This window comes from Lepus europaeus, chromosome 13, assembly GCF_033115175.1.
Source record: "Lepus europaeus isolate LE1 chromosome 13, mLepTim1.pri, whole genome shotgun sequence".
Taxonomy (NCBI): domain Eukaryota; kingdom Metazoa; phylum Chordata; class Mammalia; order Lagomorpha; family Leporidae; genus Lepus; species Lepus europaeus.
Genome location: NC_084839.1, coordinates 50,105,123 through 50,130,243, shown reverse-complemented (window position 1 = coordinate 50,130,243; position 25,121 = coordinate 50,105,123). Strand labels below are relative to the sequence as shown.

The following is a 25,121-nucleotide window of genomic DNA, read 5'->3' as shown; positions in this document are numbered from 1 at the left end:
TTCTGTTCTTAAGAGGCTTAACATCTAACCTGAGTTGTAAGCCAACAGATGAATTTCTAGAAATGTAATTTTGTTTTTCATGTGAAAGAGTGAAGAGTGATTTTAGTTAACACAAATGTTTGAAGATACAGTTAATAAAATTTCTCATATGCTCTTCCTTAATTTAAACCTTTTAAGGTGTACTTAGTAATTATACACTTATATCCTTTTTGTTTACTTTTGCTTTGTGTGTAAGTGCATACTTAGTTTTTTTTTTGTTTTTTTTTTTTTTGTTTTTTTTTTTTTTTTAAGGATTTATTATTTGAAAGAGTTACACAGAGAGAGAAAGAGAAGCAGAGAGGGAGAAAGGTCTTCCATCCTTTGGTTCACTCCCCCGTTGGCCACAGTGGCCGGAGCTGCGCCCATCCTAAGCCAGGAGCCAGGAGCTGCTTCTGGGTCTCCCATGCGTGTGCAGGGACCCAAGGACTTGGGCCATCTTCTACTGCTTTCCCAGGCAATAGCAAAGAGCTAGATTGGAAGTGCAGCAACTGGGACTTAAACCTGCGCCCATATGGGATGCCGGCACCATAGGTGGCAGCTTTACCCACTAAGCCACAGCACTGGCCCCCTTGTTTTAATTTATTTGAAAGACAGAGTTAGAGGGGGAGAGACAGAGAAAGAGATCTTCCATCTGCTGGTTCATTCTCTAGTGGCCACAATGGCTAGGGCTGGGCAAGGCAGAAGCCAGGATCCAGGAGCTTCCTGTGGGTATCCGTGTGGGTGCAGAGGCCCATCTTTCACTGCTTTTCTAAGTGCATTAGCAGGGAGCTGGATTGGAAGAGGGGCAGCCGGATTCAAACTGGCGCCTGTAAGGAATGGCAGCTTTACTCACTACGTCACGTCAGCCCCCACACTTTGAATTTTTTTTATTATTTATTTGAGAGATAAAGTTACAGACAGAGAGTTAGAGACAGAGAGGGAGGTCTTCCATCCACTGGTTCACTCTCTTAAATGGCTGCAATGGCCGAAACTAGGCCAATCCAAAGCCAGGAGCTTCTTCAGGTCTCACATGGGTGCAGGGGCCCATGCGCTTCACCCATCTTCGACTGTTTTCCCTGGCCATAGCAGAGAGCTCTATCAGAAGAGCAGCAGCTGGGACTCGAACGGGTGCCTATATGGTATGTCGACACCATGGGCAGAGGAATAATCTACTGTGTCACAGCTCCGGCCCCCACACTTAGAATTTTAATTTTGTAAATCTCTAACTCAGGCACACTTCTGCCCATAGGACCAGATCCTCAATACTTTGTTATGTGAGAGGACTTTGGTCCTGTAACGGTCAATGATTTTTCCAAAGGAGCCCAGAGATTTCTGAGCTGGTGTTCTCTTTGTCCTTTACTGATTATCTGTTTCTTCCCTGGACTCAATTCTGTATGACAAGATTTTTTTATAATTGCAGTTCCATAACACAAATGAAGTAAAAATAGCAACCATACTTACTTAACTTTGTAGAGGATTTAAATAATATTGTATTTTTATCAACATTACAACATTTTTTGAACAGTCTCTTGGGGGCAGGTGTTGTGGTGCAGCAAGTTAAGCTGCTTCTTGGAAAGCCTGCATACCAAATCAGTGTGCTCATTTGAGTTACAGCTGCTCTACTTCTCATCTAGCTCTCTGCTAATGTGCCTAGGAGACAGCAGATGATGGCTCAAGTACTTGAGTCCCTGCCATCCTCATGAGAGAGACATGGATGGGGTTTTTGGCTCCTGGGTTCAGCCTGGCCCAACCCTAACTATGAGGCCATTTGGGGAGTGCCCCAGTGGATGGAAGATTATCAGTCTCTCTCTCCCCAGGGACTTTGCCTTTCAAATAAGGAAATATGTATTTTTAAAAGTTCCTTACATAAGAGGAGAATTTACATTATCCTAAGTGTGATGAAGTATTTATTATACTGTTGTAAAATGGGTATTTCTTATGGGCTGACTTGACATTTGTGTGTGTGTAACATATCTTATGAAAGCCATTCCTCTTCTGTTTTGTCAGTCGTATGTTGCTGTTGCAGAACCCTTAGTCAATAATCAGATACATGAAAACCTTTCTTTTCATTAGATATTTTCCAGCGGATGCCACAGCTGAGATGCTAGAAGAATGGCGGCCTTTAATGTGCCCCTTTGATGTAACAATGCAAAAGGCCATCACTTATTTTGAAATATTTCTTCCTACCTCCCTTCCTCCAGAACTTCATCATAAAGGTTTTAAGTAAGTAACAGCAGAAAATACAGATATGCAAACTAGTAAAGCAATGATAATTTTTTTAATTTGTGAATCAGCCATTATATTTATTTTTAAGACATGTGAAAGCTAAAACAGTAAAGTAAGATTTTAAATATAAGACTATAATTACTGTATGACAAGCCAAAAAAGATGAGGGCTTTAAGGAATAGAAAAGAAAGGGACACTTGTGAGAACAGGTGTAGTAATAGGAAACATTAATTTTAAAAGAGAAAGGAGAGAGAAACTTGTAAAACAGTTGATAGAGCTGGACAACGCAGTAGAAGTTTAATATACAAGATTTAACATAAGCAAATTGGAAAGGAAATATTCAGACAAGAAATAGTCCTTTGTTCCGTTAAGTTTGTAACTTTGAGTATTATTTTTTCTAGGTTGTGTAGTTATCAGTAAGAATAATAGATTAAAAAATTACAAAGGATACCTGGCTTTGAACCACTTTCTATAATCAATTGCTATTCATAACAACATTTTTCTTCTTCAGACTTTGGTTTGATGAATTAATTGGCCTTTGGGTTTCAGTGCAAAATCTCCCACAGTGGGAGGGGGTGAGTATTCAGTTTTTTTCTCCTATACTTTTTTAGGTTGATGGTAAATACTAGCGCTTTTCAAAAGTTCATGGGAGATGTGTGTGATGAAAAAACTAATTATGGATTTCAAAACAGTTTTGTACCAAACAAAAACTCACACACATAGAAAGAAACTTACCTTCTGATTCCCTTTTTCCATGAACATTTTGAAGCGGTTTCATAGCAGTGACTGTTCTTTTTTATTTGGTGTATTAGAGAAGTAGACATTTATTTTTTTCATGTATTGTGAAATGTATGAAATATAATACCCTGTTGTTTGTTTCCTTTGGTACTTGCACTAGAATAGTGCTAGACACAGTGAATGTTTTCTGAATATTTGTGGTCTTAAAATTTTCTTTTATCTTTGCCTTGTGGGTGGTATTTTATTAGTTTCGTTTTAAAAAAAATTTCAACTGTTGAAATTAAATGGATAATTTTAATTGGGTGACATGAATTAGCTGAAGTTGGGAAGTTTTTAAAAATGAAATCGTAAGCTATTTATTAAGTTGTGCTAATGATTGCTGAAAATAACATGCATAAGAAGCTTGACTGTGACACTTAAAAACAACAACAAAAATATTAACTGTCTTTTTGTTTGCTTTCAGCAACTAGTAAATCTCTTTGCTCGGTTGGCTACAGATAATATAGGGTACATAGATTGGGATCCATATGTACCAAAGGTAATTAGAGAAGTGTTTGTTTTGCTTCCTAATTTCAGGTGCCACTTTAAATACTTTTTGACTAATTAGTACAAATGTATATCAGGAATTTACAAGGATGTGTCATTTATTTTCAGAAGTTAATTGGACCTTACCAAAGTATATCATAAGTATATGATTTTTATCTTACCTATGCAGGGCACAAACTATAGGTTTTGGAGAAATTTGGAAAGAATTACATGTATCTTTAACGGTGTCATACACTCATGCCTTCCAATACATTTTGTGTATTGGATTACTGCTTTAGAGTGTTGCCTACTTTTTAGATCACAGTATATATATTCTTATAATAAATAAAGCTAGAGTGTATCTTCAGTATCATTTCACCAGTGGTAGAATCACATGTGGAGCTTCAGTAAGCCTGGGGTGGGACATCCAAGCAGTTTTGATGCGCATATTGACTTTTGATGGAGCCTGGTATCTGCAGAAGGCAAATGCTCTGTTTGCCTTTGCTTGTGTTATCTTCCTCTATTGTTGGTCATCTATTAGAAACTGAGAGAAGTAGTTTTCCTCTACCTTTTGGTAGTTATAACAATATTGAAAATATAAGTTGACTTATTTTAAAATGCAACTATTAAGTGACTAAAATAAAAATTCTTAGGGGGAAATCAAGACAACATTAAAATTTTGAGAAGTTAAGTGATCTGGAAGATACTGTATGTAGGCTTGGACTGTTGTGCATCTTTGGCATAGAATAGTAGCATAGGAAAAATAATTGAGGTGCATTTAGAGAGGTAGAAAGGAATCAGATTTCAAAATATCTACATTTTACCTTTTATGTTTATAATTATCTTGATTGTTTTTTGGGACATATACCCAGCTGCTTCATTTTCATGTGCCTATTAGTTCAGAGTGTCATACAGTATAGCCATTGGTATTTGTATAATTTTTTTAAAGAATAAATCACATTACTAAACCATATGTAATTCTTAAAAACTCATGATAAAATGAGAATATATTCAGTAACACTATTAACATCTACTAAGTTATTAAGGAATTATTTTTATACCTATAACTATTTATTCTTAATTTTTTTTTTCTTTTTAAAGATATTTACAAGAATTCTGAGAAGCTTGAACCTTCCAGTGGGAAGCAGCCAGGTGTTAGTTCCAAGATTTTTAACAAATGCTTACGATATAGGACATGCTGTGATATGGATTACTGCTATGATGGTTTGTAATACCTTATATTTGTCTTACGTAGTTCACCCCTGTTTTTTGTTACCATACAGAAATTCTGTTTAATCACAGAAGTCTATAGTAATGATTTGGTTGTTCCCTTGATTTTTGGCTTCTGATATTGTTAAGTTCATTTTTCTCAGATCCAAAATGTAATCATAGTGTACCATTTATAAACCTCCCTAACTAATGAACCTTAAAAATGGGCCCAAAAGTTGAGTTTTGAAGGTTTCAGAATGTCTTAATATTTTTATAGATAAGGAGCCAGACTCAGGTAAATGGACTTTCCAAGGTAGAATTAGAAATTGGGGTTCTGCATATGATCAGAAGCTGCATTACTTATTCACTGTTAATGTTCCCATAAAACATTACACCAAACACAAAGCTTCTTAGCAAAGTAATCTCAGTGAAGGGAGAATTATGCAGTATCAGTTTACTTTATCATTGAGGGAAAACAAAACAAATCCACAGCTTTAGATTTCAGTGTCATCCTTCAACGAAGAATATAGTAGTAGACTTTCATACAAAGCTACCACAAACCAGTGGCTTAAAACAATAAATATATTGTTCCACAGACTCGAGGTGTCAGCAGGGCCATGCTGTAGGGGAATCCTTCCTTGCTTCTTGAAGCTTCTGGTGTTTGGTTAATGATCTCTGGCGTTTCTTAACTTGCAACTGGAGAACGCGAATCTCTGCCTTCACTGTCACAGGCACTCTCCCGAGTGTATGTCTCTGCCTTCACACAGATGTCTCCTTAGTAGGACACTAGTCATGTTGGTTTAGAGCCTACACTACTCCAGGAGGACCTCATCTTAAATTAGCTGTACATCTGAGACATCCTACTTCCAAGTGAAGTCAGATTATGAAGTATTGGGGGGGTTAAGACTTCACTAGCTCTTCTTTTTGAGAGAAAAACATAATTTGGCTCCCAACAATGACAACAACATTATTAGAGCACATTCTGGACATCTACTCAAGAGGCAACTCACATGTAATGAGTAAGTCACTGAAAACAAGAATTGTTTTGTGTATCCTTTGCTTCATTTAATTCTCATTGTTCATGAACCTGATTCACTGTAAAAAATATTAACTACTTTGAAATATATACAAGTATAGCATCAAATGATCACAGCTTCTTATGTTTTCACTGAGTTTAGGACAAGAAGGATGAGGATTGGGCTGTGGTATGAAAACATTAAAGCATTTCTTGTTTATGTCCAAGTAGTAGAAAACCTTTATATTATGATTTTTTGGCTTGTTGCTCACATGCTACTTTTACAGCTGTCCCCTTGAAATTTTATTCTTTGTTTGACATTACTTGTTTCTATGGATAAGATAAAATGATCGTTAGTTTACCTCTTAAATTTCATAAGATGAAAGAAATTAAAGCTCCTCTTGGTTTTTGTTGTCTTATTGTTAAATAGGGAAATCTTATTTTTCCTCAGTATTCAATAAAAGCAAAAAAATATGGATGTTTGCTCTGTTACATAAGCAGTGAATTAAAACTTGTGTTTTGGAGACCACAAGATTATATATTATTTAGTTTAAGCCTTGGTTGAGTGAATTTTGCTGTGCTTTCTCACACAGTTCTTACTGTGAACTTTATTTGATGTTAAATTTGAAAAATTTTTTAAAAAGTATCAGTGTTGTCAATTACAGTGTCAAAAATTTGGAAGTTTTATGAGTTAATTTGTTGTGGAATTAGGAGCTCTTTGAGTGGTTGCCCAGTTCTAGGGACTAGATTGGGAAACATGAACATGCATTTCATTTCAACAGGAAGGCATATTTCTCTTGTAGGCTGACATTTTATTTTACATCTGTGCTGTTTCTTGACAGATGATCATGAGAAAGGAGGTTTTAGAGACCAAGTCGTGTTCTATCCTGGGACTAATCAACTTGATAGGATGAAAACTAGCTTTTTCTCCCAGATTGTGCTGTTTTTTTGTTTGGTTACTTTAATAAAGTATGTTTTGTCAGTAGATCAAGAAAAAAAATCTATCAAGTCATAATGTGGCCACATTAGTTTGATAGTGTTAAACATTTAGAGGTTATAAAATACTGGAGTGCATTTGTGTGAGTGTGAGTATTCTCTGTTTCATGTAATGAGAAATCCACTTATTGAGCCATTTAAGAACTACTTTTTAATCTGTTGTTACCATTGTTGCTTAATGATAAATTTTACTAAGTAACTTGACCATAAAATATGCTAGGTGGAAAGATACCTTTTAAAATTTTCTAATTTGGTTTAAGTAAATTGCTCTTATTTTTAGTAAAATGTTTTAAATTGATATGCATGAGGTTCATCTGGGAATTGTTGTAGAGTCTTTTTCAGAGAATAAGAGGACGAATGTGTACTCTGCTTTATAGAGATTTATATACAAGCTTGACCCTGTTGCTCCTTTCAGTTTTGCAATATAATATGGCTACTGACATTTTTACTCTTTTTCTGGACAGGGTGGACCAAGTAAGCTAGTGCAAAAACACTTAGCTGGTTTGTTTAACAGCATCACATCTTTTTACCATCCTTCAAATAATGGGCGCTGGCTGGTAAGTATGTTTATTTTTGCACTGGAGTACTTGAAGATTTTCAAGATACAGCCATACGTATAAATTGTCTATTCTATGACTTGTAAAAGCATTTTGTTTGCTACATGTGAAAATAAACTTTGGCTGCAAAGGGGTACTTCAGAAAGTTTGTGGAAAATGGAATTAAAAGATGGGCATATTTTGGTGTAAAAATCCAATAAATAAATTTTTTTCCATCCAAAAGTTCATAGATAGTGCATATTATGAGAACTATAATTTTTCTGCAGTAAAATAAACTTATCTTTTGATTGTTTCCACAAACATTTTAAACTATGCTCTGTATTAAGTGATTCAGTTCACATTCATTTACTGTTTCATAGAATGTATGGAGATAAATTATGACAATATTGATGTGGTAATTAGTGACAGAATGTAACATTTTGGCAGCAAAATAGCAAAAATACCACAAAATCATAGAATCATCTTTTCAATATTAACTTACCAGCAGTGTTTTGTGGTTTTGCTTTATTTAAGTAGCCTGGTTAAAATGGCTTTTCATAAAATGGAAAATTTAAGAGGTGCTAGAAGTTCTTTTAGAACTGGAACTTCCAACTCAATAATTAACTTTCAGTAATTCCTTGGTAAAAGTGTGTTTATTCTATCTAAGTGTGTCATGTAGATCTTCAATAAGAGGTGTTATTTTAAAAGCCTTTCTCTGAGAGAAAGGAACCTAGCTAGAGCTTTTTGCTTCTGTGTTCCCAGAACAAGTTAATGAAACTACTTCAGCGGTTGCCAAACAGTGTTGTTAGAAGATTGCATCGTGAAAGATACAAGAAGCCCTCTTGGTTGACTCCTGTGCCTGATAGCCATAAGCTCACTGATCAAGATGTTACAGACTTTGTACAATGCATTATTCAGCCTGTCCTCTTGGCTATGTTTAGCAAAACTGGTAGTCTAGAAGCAGCCCAGGCTTTGCAGAATCTTGCACTCATGAGACCTGAGTTAGTAATACCCCCTGTACTTGAAAGGTAAGTGTAGTTTCGCATGTTTTTATTGAAGCCCCATTCATAGTTAGATTATTCTTGATATCTGTTCCTTTTCCTGGCCTCTTCTACTTGGTTGGTTGTCTTCGTTGTGGCTTCTGTTTTTATTTCACCACGCTTATTTCTGTTCATAGAGGAGAAATTCATTTTATTTCTGTTCATAGAGGAGAAATTCATTGATCAGCTTTGAGAACATAGCAGTGAATCAGTGATACAGAAGAAAAGTTCATTACCTATTATTTTCCTGAATTATATAATTTTAAGTGTATTTTTTACTGTGAATTTCATTGCATTTGTTTATTTTGTATATTGAGACAAATAAAAATAGACCTCTACTTGCCAATCATTATCAGAGTATAGTCTTATGCTTCTTGAGAGAGAGCTTTCAATTTAAAAAAAAAAAAAAAATTTATTTGAGAGGGAGGCACACACACACACACATCATATCTGCTAGTATACTTCTCAAAAGTACACATTGGCTTCAGGCTGGTACAGAAGCTAAGAGCCTGGAACTCAATTCAGATCTCCTCTGTGGATGTCAAGAATCCAGTTTCTTTGAGCCATCACCACTGCCTCCCAGGGTCTGCATTAACAGGAAGCTAGAATCAGCAGAAACCAGCAACCCAGTCCACATAATCTGATGTAGGACATGGGCATCTTAATCCCTGCCGTCCGGTTTTTGAGCATTCAAGAGTAAACTCCTTAAGCTTTCTGTTAGACCTCTGTTACCCAAACTTGAGCCTATGACTTTTCTCAAAATACCTTTGTCAAAAGTAGAGGAAGGATGTTGATTTATAGAGCTCATAAGGATCTAACAATTGAGTTCTATAACAGTTTGTCCAGGGTTCCTAGTAGAAGAATTCAAATAACATTATATTTTCTAATCACTGTTGAAACAAGGTAAGTATTGATCCCATTTACTTGAGATAGGGTACCTTGTTAAAGATCTTGACCCAAGTGGGTCTCCATTATCTATAAATTTCACTTATTCTATCTCACTGTGTCTTTCTTGACATAAATATTTAAGTTAGATTGTACCTTACTTTCTCAACCTCTGTTTTTTATGTGTGCATATTATGGCACTGAAACTCTTCCAGCGTGTACAATTTACTTAAAAAATGGATCATGGGCAGTAGGCAGTTTCTTCTGTTTTCAGCCCTCGGTAATCTTTGCTGCTTGGCTTCCCTAGGGTAGCAGAAGCTAACAGTCAGTGGTAGCTTCCTTGATCCTCCCTGGGAGGGAGGAACTTCTGTCTTCATAGCTAAAATTTTCAAGTTTTTTTTTTTTTTTTTTTTTTAATTTTTTGACAGGCAGAGTGGACAGTGAGAGAGAGACAGAGCGAAAAAGGTCTTCCTTTTGCCGTTGGTTCACCCTCCAATGGCCGCCGCGGTAGTGCGCTGCGGCCGGCGCACCGCGCTGTTCCGATGGCAGGAGCCAGGTGCTTCTCCTGGTCTCCCATGGGGTGCAGAGCCCAAACACTTGGGCTATCCTCCACTGCACTCCCTGGCCACAGCAGAGAGCCGGCCTGGAAGAGGGGCAACCGGGACAGGATCGGTGCCCCGACCGGGACTAGAACCCGGTGTGCCGGCGCCACAAGGCAGAGGATTAGCCTGTTGAGCCACGGTGCCGGCTTAAAATTTTCAAGTTTTATGTTTCTTTACTTCCATGCTGTTTTGCCTGTTTCTGTGTTTTTCTGCTGATCTATCATGAATATTGAGGTAAATTTTTAGTCAGACTAACTTCAACTAACATTAACTTAGGTTTGAATATTTTTCATCTAAGTTATAAATCCTTCTTTTTCCCCCATCTGAAATATAATGCACTTTCCTTTATTGCTTACCTTTCCTGTGTAAGAATGATTAGAAATGACTATTCTAGACTTGTTCCCCCTTAAGAGTCTCAGAAGTAAAATTACTAAGAGTGGATTGGCTCTTAAATAATGAACGGTTGAATGTTGCATTTATCTTCCCCCTGGTTTGTTTACTCTGGGGTTAGGAATATTCTTAAGTGTTTCTGATAACTGATTTGCAATTTTAAAAGACAAATCTTTTTGAAAATTATACAATAGGAGGAATTTCAGCTTTTTTCTGAGATTGTTTTTCCTATGAAATGGAAGATTATTTGTGGTTTATTATTCCTGATAATTTAGTATTCACTGGCCATTGGATTAGTATGATGCAAATAGTATAATACAAATAACGCAAAGTCTACAAGTCTATGCCCTTTGTCACTGTGGATTTTGCATAGAGAAAGGTAGCAAGATAGCAAGGAGTTGGAGAGGCATGCAGTAGTCTTGATATACCTTTTCATTATGTAAGTTCTTGTGCTGACTGTAAATCTTTAAATGAAATTGCAGTTTATGAATTTATTATATTTAATGTTTTAAAATTTTGTTTCAACCTGTAGAACATATCCTGCACTAGAGACATTAACAGAACCTCACCAGCTCACAGCTACTTTAAGTTGTGTCATTGGAGTAGCCCGCAGCTTGGTATCAGGGGGCAGGTGGTTTCCTGAAGGTCCAACACACATGCTACCTCTGTTGATGAGAGCATTGCCTGGGGTGGATCCAAACGACTTTAGTAAATGCATGGTAAGTGTATTGATGGTTTAATTTGGTTTTTGTTTTGAAGTTTTAATTCTGTTAATGGACATGTTTTTAATTTCTCTTAAACATACTTTAGAATACAGTTCAATATAAAATCTGCTAAATGGTAACACAGATTGTTTCTAGATACTAATTTTAGGTCTGTGGGCAACTGATCTGTATAATGCCTTCCTTTAAAAGTAAATTGATGTATATAACCTGTATGTATTTAGTGATCATATGATGCCTTAAAGCTCATTACTATTTTTCTTAAATGCATATGATAAAAATCATAGTATATGATCATTTGCACTTCCTTTTATCTACTGCAAGAGGTTCTGATGAACAGTTACTGGATGTATGTAATATATCAGATCCTGTTTGTACCTGTCTTCTTGGACTTAGCACTTTGTTCATCTTCCCTCTTATCTGGTCTGTAGCTTCTGCATTAGTAGTTCCTTCCTTCCTTCCTTCCTTCCTTCCTTCCTTCCTTCCTTCCTCCCTCCCTCCCTCCCCTCCCCTCCCCTGCCCTCCCCTCCCCTCTCCTCCCTTCCCCCTTCCCCTCCCTTCCCCTCCCCTCCCCTCCCCTCTCCTCCCTTCCCCCTTCCCCTCCCTTCCCCTCCCTTCCCCATTCTCCTTCTCTCTCTCCCCCCCCTTCTCCCCCCCCCCCCTTTCTTTCTTTCTTAGTTATTTGAAAGGCAGAGTTACAGACAGAGAGGCAGTGATAAAGTTCTTTTTTTTTGACAGGCAGAGTGGATAGTGAGAGAGAGAGACAGAGAGGAAGGTCTTCCTTTTGCCGTTGGTTCACCCTCTAATGGCCGCTGCGGCTGGCGCATCATGCTGATCCAAAGCGAGGAGCCAGGCACCTCTCCTGGTCTCCCATGCGGGTGCAGGGCCCAAGGACTTGGGCCATCCTCCACTGCCTTCCCGGGCCATAGCAGAGATCTGGCCTGGAAGAGGGGCAACCGGGATAGAATCCGGCACCCCAACCGGGACTAGAACCCGGTGTGCCGGCGCCGCAAGGCGGAGGATTAGCCTGTTAAGGCATGGCGCCGGCCAAGTGATAAAGTTCTTCCATCTGCTGGTTTAGTCCCCAAATGTCCACAATGACCAGAGCTGGGCCAATCTGATATGAAGCCAGGAGCCTGGAGCTTATTCTGGGTCTCCCACATTGGTGCAACATCCCAAGGACTTGGGCCACCCTCTGCTGCTTTCCTAGAAGCATTAGCAGTGAGCTGGATTGTATGTGGAGCAGTGGAGACTCAACCGGTGCCCATAGGGGATGCCAACACTACAGGTGGCAGCTTTACCTGCTATACCACAGTGCCGACCCTAGCAGGTTCTATTTAATCTTAGTTACTGTTAAATTTTTAGGTGGTAGACAGAGTAACTTATTAACAGATAAGGGGGCCGACACTGTGGAGCAGTAGGTTAATCCTCTGCCTGTGGAGCAGGCATCCCATGTGGCACCGGTTCTAGTCCTGGCTGCTCCTCTTCCAATCCAGCTCTCTGCTATGGCCTGGGAAAGCCATAGAAGATGGTCAAAATCCTTGGGCCCCTGCACCTGTATGAGAGACCAGGAAGAAGCTCCTGGCTCCGGATCGGCGCGGCCCTGTCCGTTGCGGCCATTTGGGGAGTAAATCAATGGAAGGAAGACCTGTTTCTCTGTCTCTACCTCTCACTGTCTGTAACTCTGCCTCTCAAATAAATAAATAAAATATTTAATTAAAAAAATCTAAGAGATAAGTGTATGAAATTAAATTCACTATAATTTCATTTTTTTAATTTGTTTATTTGAAAAGGCAGAGTTATAGAGAGGCAGTGCTGGTCCACTCCCCAAATGGTCACAACAGCTGGAGCTGGGCTGATCCAAACACAGGAGCCAGGAGCTTCTTCCAGGTCTCCCATGTGGATGCAGGGAGCCAAGCAGTTGAGCCATCCTGCACTGCTTTCCCAGGCCATAGCAGAGAACTTGATCCGAAGTGAAGCGGGCGGGACTCGAACCAGTGCCCATATGGGATGCCAGCGCTGCAGGTGGTGGTTTTACCCACTATACCACAGTGCCAGCCCCACTATAATTTCATTATTAAAGTAACATCTAGTTAATCATGAGGAATATATAAATGTTTAATATATAAATGTTTAATTTCTTTTAAAGAAAGATTTTGGAATTTTCCTCAAAATAATTTATTTGGATACTTTATTGTAGTTTATGATATACATGTATTGAATGAGAATTATGTAACATTGAAAATCCTTTGCATCTTCCTGTAGATCACATTCCAGTTTATAGCAACATTTTCTACTCTGGTGCCTTTAGTGGATTGTTCATCTGTACTACAAGAAAGAAATGACCTCACAGAAGTAAGGCTATTTTCTGGTTATCAGATGGTTAACCAAGTTGTTTTTTTCCCAAGTTCTAATCATTACTTTATATGCACAATAATATTTCATAGTTTAAAAACAACTTTGAATAGATTCTATAAAATAAAGTTACTATTTTGTGATTAGAATGATATAAATGGAAAGCCAGGCCTTCGTTGGTAAGATTGTGTGTAAAGCACTCACCACAAGCAAATCAAAAGTAGGCCAGTACTATAAACAGCTGACACCTGGAGGTGTATTTCCATTTCGTTTCACTTCTCAGTGAAAAGTATGTTTTTAAGCAGAAGTGGTGTCCATCGTGATATAATGCGAATACATCTGTCTGGGGATTGATACAATGAAGAGAGTTTTTTTTTTTTTTTTTTTTTTTGGACAGGCAGAGTGGATAATGAGAGACCGAGAAAGGTCTTCCTTTTTTCCATTGGTTCATCCCCCAAATGGCCACGACGGCCAGCACGCTGTGCCAATCTGAAGCCAGGAGCCAGGTGCTTCCTCCCGGTCTCCCATGTGGGTGCAGGGCCCAAGGACCTGGGCCATCCTCCACTGCCTTTCCAGGACACAGCAGAGAGCTGGACTGGAAGAGGAGCAACCAGGACAGAATCCAGCACCCCAACCGGGACTAGAACTTGGGGTGCCGGCGCCACAGGTGGAGGATTAGCCTAGTGAGCTGCGGCGCCGGCCATGAAGAGAAATTTTCTTCATTTCTTTCTAGTTCTGTTAAAACTATTGTGGCATATCCCTCCAAATAACTTATTTAGATACTTCATTTTATTTATTGTTCTCTACTGCAAACATGTTTTTTCCTGATTTTCATTATTTGGGTGTTTAATTAATGACTTTTTTTTTATAAAAGATTTGTTTAGTTATTTGAAAGAGCTACACAGAGAGATAAGGAGAGGCAGAGAGGTCTTCGATCCACTGGTTCACTCCACATTGGCCACCATGGCTGGAGCTGCACCAATCTAAAGCTAGGAGCCAGGAGCTTCTTCCAGGTCTCCCACACGGTGCAGGGGCCCAAGGAGTTGGGCCATCTTCTACTGCTTTCCCAGGCCATAGCAGAGAGCTGGATTGGACGTGGAGCAGCTAGGACCGGACCGTAGTCCATGTGGGGTGTCAGCACTGCAGGCAGCGGCTTTACCCACTACAACACAGTGTCGGCCCCAGTAATGAGATTTTGATCTTTATGTATATACCAGCATTTTGAAAACTTAATTGACAATAAAGATAGTTCTCTGTTGGTAGCTTTTTGACGTATTGTTTATTTTGATCATTAGAACATAGTAGATCAGATCAAGTTCTAAATCATTTTGCAGTGATAATGCTCTTTGTCACAGTACCTAATAGAATTTACTGTTAGATTCATTTGTCAGATGATAACTTATTATTAGTTTAGGAAAATATAAAGCTTTTCGTAATTTTTGTCTATTTGGGATGTTACAGGTAGAACGAGAACTTTGTTCAGCCACAGCTGAATTTGAGGATTTCGTCTTACAGTTTATGGACAGGTGAGCTTGTAGCCCAAATCTGTCCTGTCTCTTTTATTCAAGAAAATGAATGTCCTGGTTTTCTCCCTGCATTGTCGTGACCTCAATTAGCCATTTTTAGTTGCTAAAATTGTACTTTGTTTGGATTATTTAGATGCTTCGGACTTATAGAAAGTAGCACATTGGAGCAAACAAGAGAAGAAACGGAAACTGAGAAAATGACTCACTTGGAGAGTTTGGTTGAATTAGGTCTGTCTTCTACGTTTAGTACAATCCTCACACAATGTTCCAAAGAAATATTTATGGTAAGAGAGTGTTGCTACAAAAAATTAACTTCCAGTCTTTTGCTTTTATTTAATGTCTTAAAATTGAATTTCAGGTTAGTTCAAGTGTGTATATCATATCATGTCTGTTTATCCTTTCTAGCCATACTAAAGATTAAAAAGGATATGCACTTGAGCCTCATTATTTATAAATTCGATATTTTCATACGCATTTACTTGCACAAATTTATTAGTAGCCCCAAAAGTCAATGCTTTTATTAGAACGACAGTGGAGTGGCCAAAAGCTTGAGTTACCTGATGCACATATTCCCAGCTGAGGTGAAACAAGGTAGCAGGCACTCTGCTTGTTCCATTGTTCCTAAACAAGTGTCCTTTTTGTGATCTGTTCACTGCCTCCTTTTTCAAACTTGTGTTCTTTTCATTGGTGATTTCATTATTTAAAACATATTAAAAGTAGACCCCAAAAGGTTAATGTTTAAGTGAGGGCTAATGTTTCTAAGCTTAAAAGAATTGTGCTGTGTGAAGATTTATCAAATATGAGGTACAGTGCTGTTGACTCTGTGTTCAATGTTAATGAATCAAAAATATGTTAAAAGTTGTCTATATGGGCTGGCATGTGGCAGATAAAGCCTCTGCCTCTAATTCGAGTGTCCCATATGGATACTGGTTCCATTCCTGAATATTCCACTTCTATTCCAGCTCCCTGCTGATGTGCCTGGAAAAGCAGTGGGAAGATAGCCAAGTCCATGGGCCCCTGCTGTCCATCTGGGAAACAGGGAAGAAACTACTGGCTGTTTTGGCCATCTGGGAAGTGGGCCAGCTTATGAAGGGTCTCTCTCTCCTATTCTGTCCCTGTAGCTCTGCCTTTCAAATAAATGAAATCTTTAAAAAAAAAAAAAAAAAAAGTTGTCAGGGCCTGTGCTGTGTGGTATATGGGTTAAGCCACTGCCTGCAGTACTGGCATCCCATGTGGGAACTGGTCAGATCCCTGCTGCTCCACTTTTGCTCTGGCTCCCTGCAAATGCACCTAGAAAAGGAGTAGAGGACCACCCAAGTGCTTGGGCTCCTGTATCCACGTGGGAGACGTGGAAGAAACTCCTGGACCCTGGTTTCAGCCTGGCCCAGCCCCCCGCCATTGTAGCCACTTGGGAGTGAACAAGCAGATGGAAGATCTCTCACTCTTTGTCTCCCCTCCTCTCCCTCTCTGTAACTCTGCCTTTCAAATAAATAAGAAATAATTTTTTTAAAAAGTTGTCAGTAAACAAACACACTTAAAACAAGGCTATGTACCCATCAGTTGTTAACCATATTGTGACCAGAGGTTCACAGGAACCTAATCCTGTATTTCCCTTAACAACAGTGGTTCAGTATTTGCTAACTACATGTTCACGGCAACTTTAGAACCTAACTACTGCAAGAAACAAGAAATAACTGTATTGTGAAATTTTACAATTAAAATAATTATCTGGGAGAGATGTTTGGGAGTTTTAAAGAAAGTGAAAGAAAGAGATTGATCTTCCAACTGCTGGTTCATTTACCAAATGGCTACAATGGATAGTGTTAGGCCAAGCTGAATCCAGCAGCCTGCCACTTTGCTGGATCTCACACATGGGAGGCAGGGTCCCAACTACTTGGGCCATCATCTGCTTTTTTTCCAGAAAAGAGCTAGATCAAAAACAGAGTAGCTAGGCTTAAACCAGCACTCCAATATGGGATGTTTGCACAATGGATGCCCCTGTTTATGTTTTCACATGATAGAAATTAAATCCTAGGGGCTGACGCTGTGGCATAGAGGGTAAGGCATCGCCTGGGGCCCATCATGCCATTTGGGTGCTGCTTTAAGTCCTTACTGTTCCACTTCAGATCAGCTCTGTACTAATGCACCTGGGAAAGCAGCGGAAGATTGCCCACATGCTTGGGTCCCTGCACCCACAGGGAGGTTTAGAGGAAGCTCCTGGTTCCTGGCTTTGGACCAGCTCAGCTTTGGCTGTTTCAGTCATCTTGGGAGTGAACCAGTGGATAAAAGACATCTCTCTGTCTTTCCTTCCATCTCTTTGAAACTCTGCCTTTCAAGTAAATAAATCTTTAAAAATAAATAAATAAATCCTAAATATATAAGTATCAGTCTGGCTAATTGTGAAGGGTTAGAAATAGTTGTTCTCGGGGCCGGCACTGTGGCTTACTTGGTTAATCCTCCACCTGCAGCACCAGCATCCCATGTGGGTGCAGGGGTTCTAGTCCTGGTTGCTCCTCTTCCAGTCCAGCTCTCTGTTCTGGCCATGGAGGGCAGTGGGGGATGGCTCAAGTGCTTGGGCCCCTGCACGTGCATGAGAGACCAGGAAGAGGCACCTGGTCCTACCTTCAGATCGACACAGTGCTGGCCGTGGCGGCCATTTGGGGAGTGAACCAACGGAAGGAAGATCTTTCTCTCTCTCTCTCTCTCTCTCTCTCTCTCTCTCTCACTGTCTATAACTCTACCTGTCAAATAAATAAAAAAAATAGTTGTTTTCATAAAGGCATTTGATGAACATTAATTTATTTTGATACTGTTGGTACTTTTTAGGTACAGTATGATTTTTTGACAGGCAGAGTTAGTGAGAGAGCGAGACAGAGAGAAAGGTCTTCCTTTTTTCCATCAGTTCACCCCCCAAATGGCTGCCACAGCCGGCGCACTGCGGCCGGTGTGCTGCACCGATCGGAAGCCAGGAGCCAGGTGCTTCCTCCTGGTCTACCATGCAGGTGCAGGGCCTAAACACTTGGGCCATCCTCCACTGCCTTCCTGGGCCACAGCAGAGAGCTGGAATGGAAGAGGAGCAACCGGGACAGAATCCAGCGCCCCAACTGGGACTAGAATCCGGGGTGCTGGTGCCGCAGGTGGAGGATTAGCCTAGTGAGCCACGGTGCCGGCCATGTACAGTATGATTTTTAACACCACATTTTATTTATATTTCTTATCCTTTCATGTGATATTATCACTGTTAAATGTACTAATACTGGTTAAAAGTTAAACTGCCAGTCCGGCACTTGGTGTAGTACTTAAGTGTTAGTGTTAGGCATCCCATATTGCATCCCATATTGGAGTACCTGGATTCAATACCTGACTCCGGCTTCCAGTGCAGAGTATGGGAGGCAGTGATGATATCTGTAGTAATTGAGTTTCTGTCACCCGTGTGAGAAGACTTGGATTGAGTTCCTAGCTTTGGAGTCAGCCCAGCACTGGCCACCTGAGGCATTTGGGGAGCGAGCCATAGAGGATGGGAGCCCTCTCTATCTCCCTTTTTGTTTGTCAAATAAGTTTAAATAAAGCTAAATTGTCTTATAGCTATGTGAAATATTTGTCTGTGTTTAAAAAATGAACATTAATCATCTCTTGTTTAACTGAAAGTTGTTTATTGAAAACTATGATTGTTAACCCAGGTTTAGACCTCATTCTGTCACTCACCAAGTGAGTTAAAAATCTGCATGATCATGAAATTAAATAGACTGCTTTAAGTCTTTTAGGGTTGGAATAATTGTTTTTAGTTACTAGATTGACAATTATGAGTCTTAGATACTCTTTAAAAATCACTTTATTAAATTGGATTAACCAGCAAGATAATTAAAAAGTAATTTGGGTCCACCAGCTACAATTTTTTGAGTAGGTTTCTGTACTAAGTAAATTCATGTGCATCAAATGTTTAAAGTAAGATCAGCTGTGAAGATTGTAGACCCAAATGCAAATTTAACAAGCAAATCCTAATAAAAGCATACGGTTAAAAATTACTTGGTTATTTTGGGTATGTGCTGAATATGTTTATTATTTTCTGTTCAATAACTTGTTTAGTTTTCTAAAAAATGCTGATTGAACTTTCTCTTATGTTTCTTAACAGGTAGCCCTTCAGAAGGTTTTTAATTTTTCTATTTCACATATATTTGAAACAAGAGTAGCAGGCCGCATGGTTGCAGACATGTGCCGTGCTGCTGTAAAGGTGGGTTGTGTTTTTTAACCAATCAGCTAATGACTCAATAACTAACATGTCTATACAGTAAATTATTTCAGACATTATACTTGTTATTTTTTTCATTTTTTTGTTATTTCTATACATCAGACATTATATTCTTGTTATATTTTAAATGCACAATTTTTATTCACTACTGAAAATAGTACTAGTATATGCTTTGTGAGTATTCAATATTTGCCTTTTCAAAAGAACCTAATTTATACAAATATGTTTTCAGTGCTGCCCAGAAGAAGCTCTGAAGCTTTTTGTACCACATTGCTGCAGTGTTATAACTCAGCTAACAATAAGTAAGTCAAAAAGTCTTTACAATTTTAGGTAAAAATTTTTTTTCTTGGTTTTTGGAAGTTTGTTAATGACAATAGACTCATTAACCTGTGCAGTGTTTTACTTAAACCATTTTGCAGGGGATTGGAATTACCCCTAGAAGAGATACATCCAGGGTGACTGGTAGCTTAGAAATTTTAATTGATTACATTGATATTTTCATACAAAAATCCTCTGGAGAGTACCTTCAAAAATACCATTTATTTCATGCAATGTAGGGGAGCAGAAATCCTTGCTCATAGGCTTATTTTCTTGAAAATTGAGTTTCCACCTCCTGTTGAAGCCAGTTTACCTTCATAAAGAAGAAATGAAAAGTCTCTCTGAAAGAGACTTCTCAGCATTAGAAATATTAAATGGAAATACTAAATATGGATATTTTTAGTTGAATGTGTAGCTTTTCTCCCTGATAATATTTTGCCATTTTTAGATGATGATGTATTGAATGAAGAAGAGTTAGATAAGGAGTTACTATGGAATCTTCAACTTTTGTCTGAGGTATTGTAAATCTTTGGATTAAGAAAATACTAATATGAGAATGTTACTTGGTCTTAAGATTTAGTCCATGGGGCTGGTATTATGGTACTGTGGGTTAAAGCTGTGGCTTGTGACACTGGCATCCCGTAACAGAGTACTGGTTCGAGTCTCAGCTGCTGGTTTCTGATCCATCTCTCTGCTAATGTGTCTGGGAAAGAAGCAGAGATGGCCCAAATACTTGACTCCTGGCAATCACAGGGAAGACCCAGATGGAGTTCCATGCTCCCGCCTTCAGACGGGCACAGCCCTGGCAAATTTGGGGAGTGACCAGAGGATGAAAGATCTCTTTCTCTTTTTCTCTCCCTCCCTCCCTGTCACTCTGCTTTTCAAATAAATAAATAAATAAATAAATCTTAAAAACTATGTTGGTGGGAAGACAGAATTAGAAGTTTATAAAAAGGGGCCGGCGCTGTGGCTTAACAGGCTAATCCTCTGCCTTGCGGCGCCGGCACACCGGGTTCTAGTCCCAGTTGGGACGCCGGATTCTATCTCGGCTGCCCCTCTTCCAGGCCAGCTCTCTGCTATGGCCCGGGAAGGCAGTGGAGGATGGCCCAAGTGCTTGGGCCCTGCACCCGCGTGGGAGACCAGGAGAAGCACCTGACTCCTGGCTTCGGATCAGCATGATGCGCCGGCCGCAGTGGCCATTGGAGGGTGAACCAACGGCAAAAAGGAAGACCTTTCTCTCTGTCTCTCTCTCTCTCTCTCACTATCCACTCTGCCTGTCAAAAAATAAAAATAAAAAAGTTTATAAAAAGGAAAAAAAAATTAACCCCTTCTGACAAAGGGCTAAAACAAAAATTTTGAAAATTTCTTAAATATGCCTGCAGAATGTTAGAATTTCTCATACTAGTGTTGTGGCATAGTGGGTGAATTTGCAGCCTGCAATGCCAGAATCCAGTTTGGGCACTGGTTCAAGTCTCGGGTGCTCTGTGTGCAGTCCAGGTCCCTGCTAATGTGCAGCAGAGCGTGCCTCAACTGCTTGGCCCCCTGCACCCACATGGGAGACCCTAAGGAGGCTCCTGGCTCCTGGCTCCGGTCTGGCCTAGCCCTGGCCGTTGAAGCCATGTGGGGAGAGAATCAATGGATAGAAGGTCTCTGTCTCTGTCTTGCCCTCTCTCTTTGTAACTCTGCCTTTCAACTAAATAGAAATCTTTAAAAACAGAAAAGAAATTAGTCAAGAATTTAATTGTTTAAGGAGATAAGATTCCTTTGAAAACTTTGTTACTGTGATGCATGAAAACATAACTTAGAAAATGTGTTTTCACTTTAAAAACAGTTACTAGAACATAATTAATATAATAATTGCAAAATAAGTTGAAGTTATTTTTAAAAATACTATTTTAGTATATACCTCAGTATCCATACATTGAGCTTTGTATTGATTATTAATTCTGGATCTTTTAATTATAACATCCCCACCTATTTTTTTTCTTTTTAGATTACTCGAGTAGATGGGAAGAAGTTGCTTCTTTATAGGGAGCAGCTTGTAAAGATTCTCCAAAGAACGCTACATTTAACCTGTAAGCAGGGTTACACTCTGTCTTGTAACCTTTTGCATCATCTTCTTCGTTCTACTACACTTATCTACCCTACAGAATACTGCAGTGTGCCAGGAGGCTTTGACAAGCCTCCCTCTGAATACTTTCCTATCAAGGCAAGCATTTTCAATAATTCAGTATTCGTGGATATATTGATTGGGTTCCTTTTCTAAGAGATTCAAATATTTTTTCTTGTTTAAAGAAGTCAGTTTGGTTTTTTAAGGTATACTATTAAAACTATTATTAGAATGTATTATATTTATACTGTATGATTTTGTGTGGAGCTAAAATTCAAGTTTTCTTCTTTTCTATTTGCATGTAAAACAAATTGTATGCCATATCTAACCTGCTTAGTTCCATATAATTTTACTGCTAAGTTAAATAGCCTCATGTAAACTTACTGTCATGTTGTACTGTTAAAGTGTACTCATTGACTGGCTTCTCGGGGAAACTTTCCAGGAGTGACAATGAAGGAGTAGTATTTTTTTATGTCACTTTTTTACATGTTGTTTGCTAAATTAGGTTTGTGTTATTTACACATTCCTGTGGAACCTTTTACAATGTATATGTGTGTTCTTTTCCACTTCTCAACTTGTAAAACAGTTGCTATTCTTTTCTAGGACTGGGGTAAACCTGGGGACTTGTGGAATCTTGGAATTCAGTGGCATGTTCCTTCAGAAGAAGAAGTGTCTTTCGCCTTCTATGTGTTGGACTCTTTTCTTCAGCCTGAGCTCACGAAACTCCAGCATTGTGGGGATGGAGAACTTGAAATGTCTAGGTTAGTTTTCTTTTATAATCAGTATAATTTGGTTGCTGGCTGAACAGTTTTTTGTGCCTTTATCTCTAGCATATCTGATACATTTTTTTCAATGTGTGATTTGAAAATCTGCCATAAATACATTTAGAAAATCCTTTGATGTCAAATTTTGTTGACAGTATTACAACATTTAGATATTTTTAGTAGAAAAACTGGGATTTTTGGTGCCATTTCTAGGAGAAACTGCTTTCCACTTCTATTTCTATTGTGTATCTTCTGGAAAATATATATAGGTATGCTCCTTTGAAAGAAACTCTTGTTTTACTAGACTCATTTTTTTTTTAGGCTGTTTCTTTTTAGTAACTCACTTTGGTGATCTTTATGTTACTTAAGGAAGTATCTCTAGGAGATTGTTTTATTGAGTCCCTTGGGTGTTTAGCAAAATATAGTTATTTGAAAGCATTAGATTTTTATAGTTTGAATCTTTATTTCTGAAATAATAGTAAGAAAATTAGTATGTACCAGAAGTCTTTAATAAGCAAATTCAGAAGGAATGGACTTGGTAGAAACACGCTATTTTTCCTTTTTGTACATGGTAGTGATTGTGGTAAAAGCAATTCAGAATTGCTTCACAAGGAGAATTTCTATTGTGGTTTATTATTTAGAATCTGGTTAAATGTAAATAGGTCTGATATTAGCAATAATTATCTCTAGTGACCCTATATTATTGAGATGGTACACTGTTTCTTTGCCTTAATTTTGTATGTTTTCTTTGTGAAGTATTTTTACCTTGTCCTAGCCTCTAAAGTCTTGTTAAATGGAGATTAGAAATCTTCTAAAATATGGAAACATCTTTTCTAGAGATGATATTCTACAGAGTTTGACCATAGTGCACAACTGTTTAATTGGCTCAGGAAACCTCCTACCTCCGTTGAAAGGAGAGCCAGTTACCAACTTGTAAGTAAAAATGACTACTCTACATATTTTACTATTTTGCTTTTCGGTATATATTTTAAGTCTTACTCAATAAGTTGCTTAACTGGTTTCACTATTGCTGTTGTTTCTGTATCACTTCAACCTTTTTATTGTCATTGTTAGGTCATAAGTACTTGAAAAAATTGGAAGTTTAAACTTAAAGGCTTTATTCAGATGTCCATATGGTACCTGAATAGAGTAACTTTAGGTGTTAATCAATCTAAAAATATGGCAATATTGAGTTCATATGTTAGTTTGCTGAGGTTAAGTTAAATGTTGTTCTTTTAGAAAAAGAGAAAATACTTGAGTATTTTTTCTGTAGTTAATGTAGATTTAGGATTCTTTAGCAAATGAAAAACTGGAATTTTTTTTTTTTTAAATTTCTTCAGTATTGTTCATAATAATTTGAACTCTTTAAAGCTACCAAATAGCTTTCATGATTTTAAGTGTTTTTCAGAGTACTATTTTAATGAATATCTCAGTTTAATTCATTGCTATTATACTGTTTATGCTGAGAAAATTGTTTTAGGGAGAGATCGGTACGTAACAACTTAAGCTTAATTTACTATATAAAGGTTCATTTCAGTATTCTAAGATCATTTTGTTTTCAACATTAATGTCACATTACTGAATAAGTTAATGGAAACCACATAAAAAAGTCAGTTACCCTTCTTTCACCTCAGAAGACCCAAGCAGAGGAATTATTTGCTTATGCTGCAACCATCTTGAAAAGCTTAAAGGGGTAGTTTAAAAATGTGGCTTGCTTATCTTTCCCATATTTTGTAGTCATTCTTGGAGCCATACTTTTCCATAATTCCTGCTTATTTCACTGTGAAAACTGTTTCTAGGCATTGAACTTTTTAGATTGTTTATTAAATTTTAAGAAGAAGTAGGGTCATTTCAGGTAAGAAAATCTGTTTTAAGTTTACCGAGGACTTTGCTGAAATCTTTTAAAAGACTTATTTTTTTATCAGTTTTATAGTTTTGATATATGAGCAAGTTTTCCAAAATTAATTTCTGGTAAGAAGTCATTGACTTTAGACAGTATTTAAAAATTAGAGGCCTCAGAAATTGTTGATTCCCCCCCCCCCCACCATGATCTTAGCAGAGTAATACCATAAAAACTTGATCCTTTTATGGCATTCAAAAAGTGATTTCATACTCAATAAATTTAGCACATCAGTAAATTTGAGTTCTGCCTCAAGATGTTTAATAATTATTGTGCTCATTTCATCCAGTCATTTCTCTAGGACAGCAGCATGTTCATACTGGAACATTTTCAGGATTGAGTGATCATTAGTATCACTGCTGGAGGAGTGGCTCAGGGGGCTCTACAGTTTCCTTTATATATAGCTCATATCAACATGCAGCTCTGTGTTGTGTAGTGTCATAGTGAATTAAAGCCAAAGTTCTGATTTTTCCTTTGAAAAATATGTTCATCCTGGCAAGAATTCTGTGTATTTGGTTATTTTAAAGCCAATTAGATTTTTATGTAATGAAATGGCATTTTTATTAAGGAAAAGAATAATTATGAAACTTTTTTGAATACCGTAGAACATAAATACATTGTTTATATTATGTATCATAAGCTGTAAAATTAATCTTAAAAGTATCCTTATAGGCTTTTCCTGGAAAAATTAAAAGGAAAACAAATTAGACTGAAAAATTTTATTTCAGACTTTTCACATTTGGAGTAAAAATTCAATGTAAATAGTGTATAAGGATAACATACAATATATTTGATAGTATAAATATAGAAAGTTTGTATATTTAAATATGAAAATATAAAGTATTTCCTAATGTATACTTAATATTTTATACTAATAAGACAAAAACTGAAATTTTTAAAAATCATTGAATAATGCTTATTTTTCTGGTTCTTTATAGTTAGATACATCCATGCCTGATAATTCTACACTAAGTAGAACTAGAATAAATGGGCAGCT

At 37.9% G+C, this 25,121-nt stretch overlaps 1 protein-coding gene across 1 annotated transcript in view; it reads left to right on the top strand.

Annotated features, from left to right (window-relative positions):
• Window positions 1-25,121, top strand: part of PSME4 (proteasome activator subunit 4) — a 103,040-nt gene that overhangs the window by 31,781 nt on the left and 46,138 nt on the right. The window contains exons 5-20 of the mRNA XM_062209433.1: window positions 2,092-2,241; window positions 2,756-2,819; window positions 3,446-3,520; window positions 4,609-4,731; window positions 7,192-7,284; window positions 8,026-8,291; window positions 10,713-10,899; window positions 13,168-13,257; window positions 14,719-14,783; window positions 14,917-15,067; window positions 18,916-19,014; window positions 19,265-19,334; window positions 19,799-19,866; window positions 21,344-21,559; window positions 22,064-22,221; window positions 23,062-23,157. Of these exons, the coding sequence (XP_062065417.1) occupies window positions 2,092-2,241; window positions 2,756-2,819; window positions 3,446-3,520; window positions 4,609-4,731; window positions 7,192-7,284; window positions 8,026-8,291; window positions 10,713-10,899; window positions 13,168-13,257; window positions 14,719-14,783; window positions 14,917-15,067; window positions 18,916-19,014; window positions 19,265-19,334; window positions 19,799-19,866; window positions 21,344-21,559; window positions 22,064-22,221; window positions 23,062-23,157 (1,971 nt within the window). The remainder of the gene's footprint in view (window positions 1-2,091; window positions 2,242-2,755; window positions 2,820-3,445; window positions 3,521-4,608; window positions 4,732-7,191; window positions 7,285-8,025; window positions 8,292-10,712; window positions 10,900-13,167; window positions 13,258-14,718; window positions 14,784-14,916; window positions 15,068-18,915; window positions 19,015-19,264; window positions 19,335-19,798; window positions 19,867-21,343; window positions 21,560-22,063; window positions 22,222-23,061; window positions 23,158-25,121) is intronic.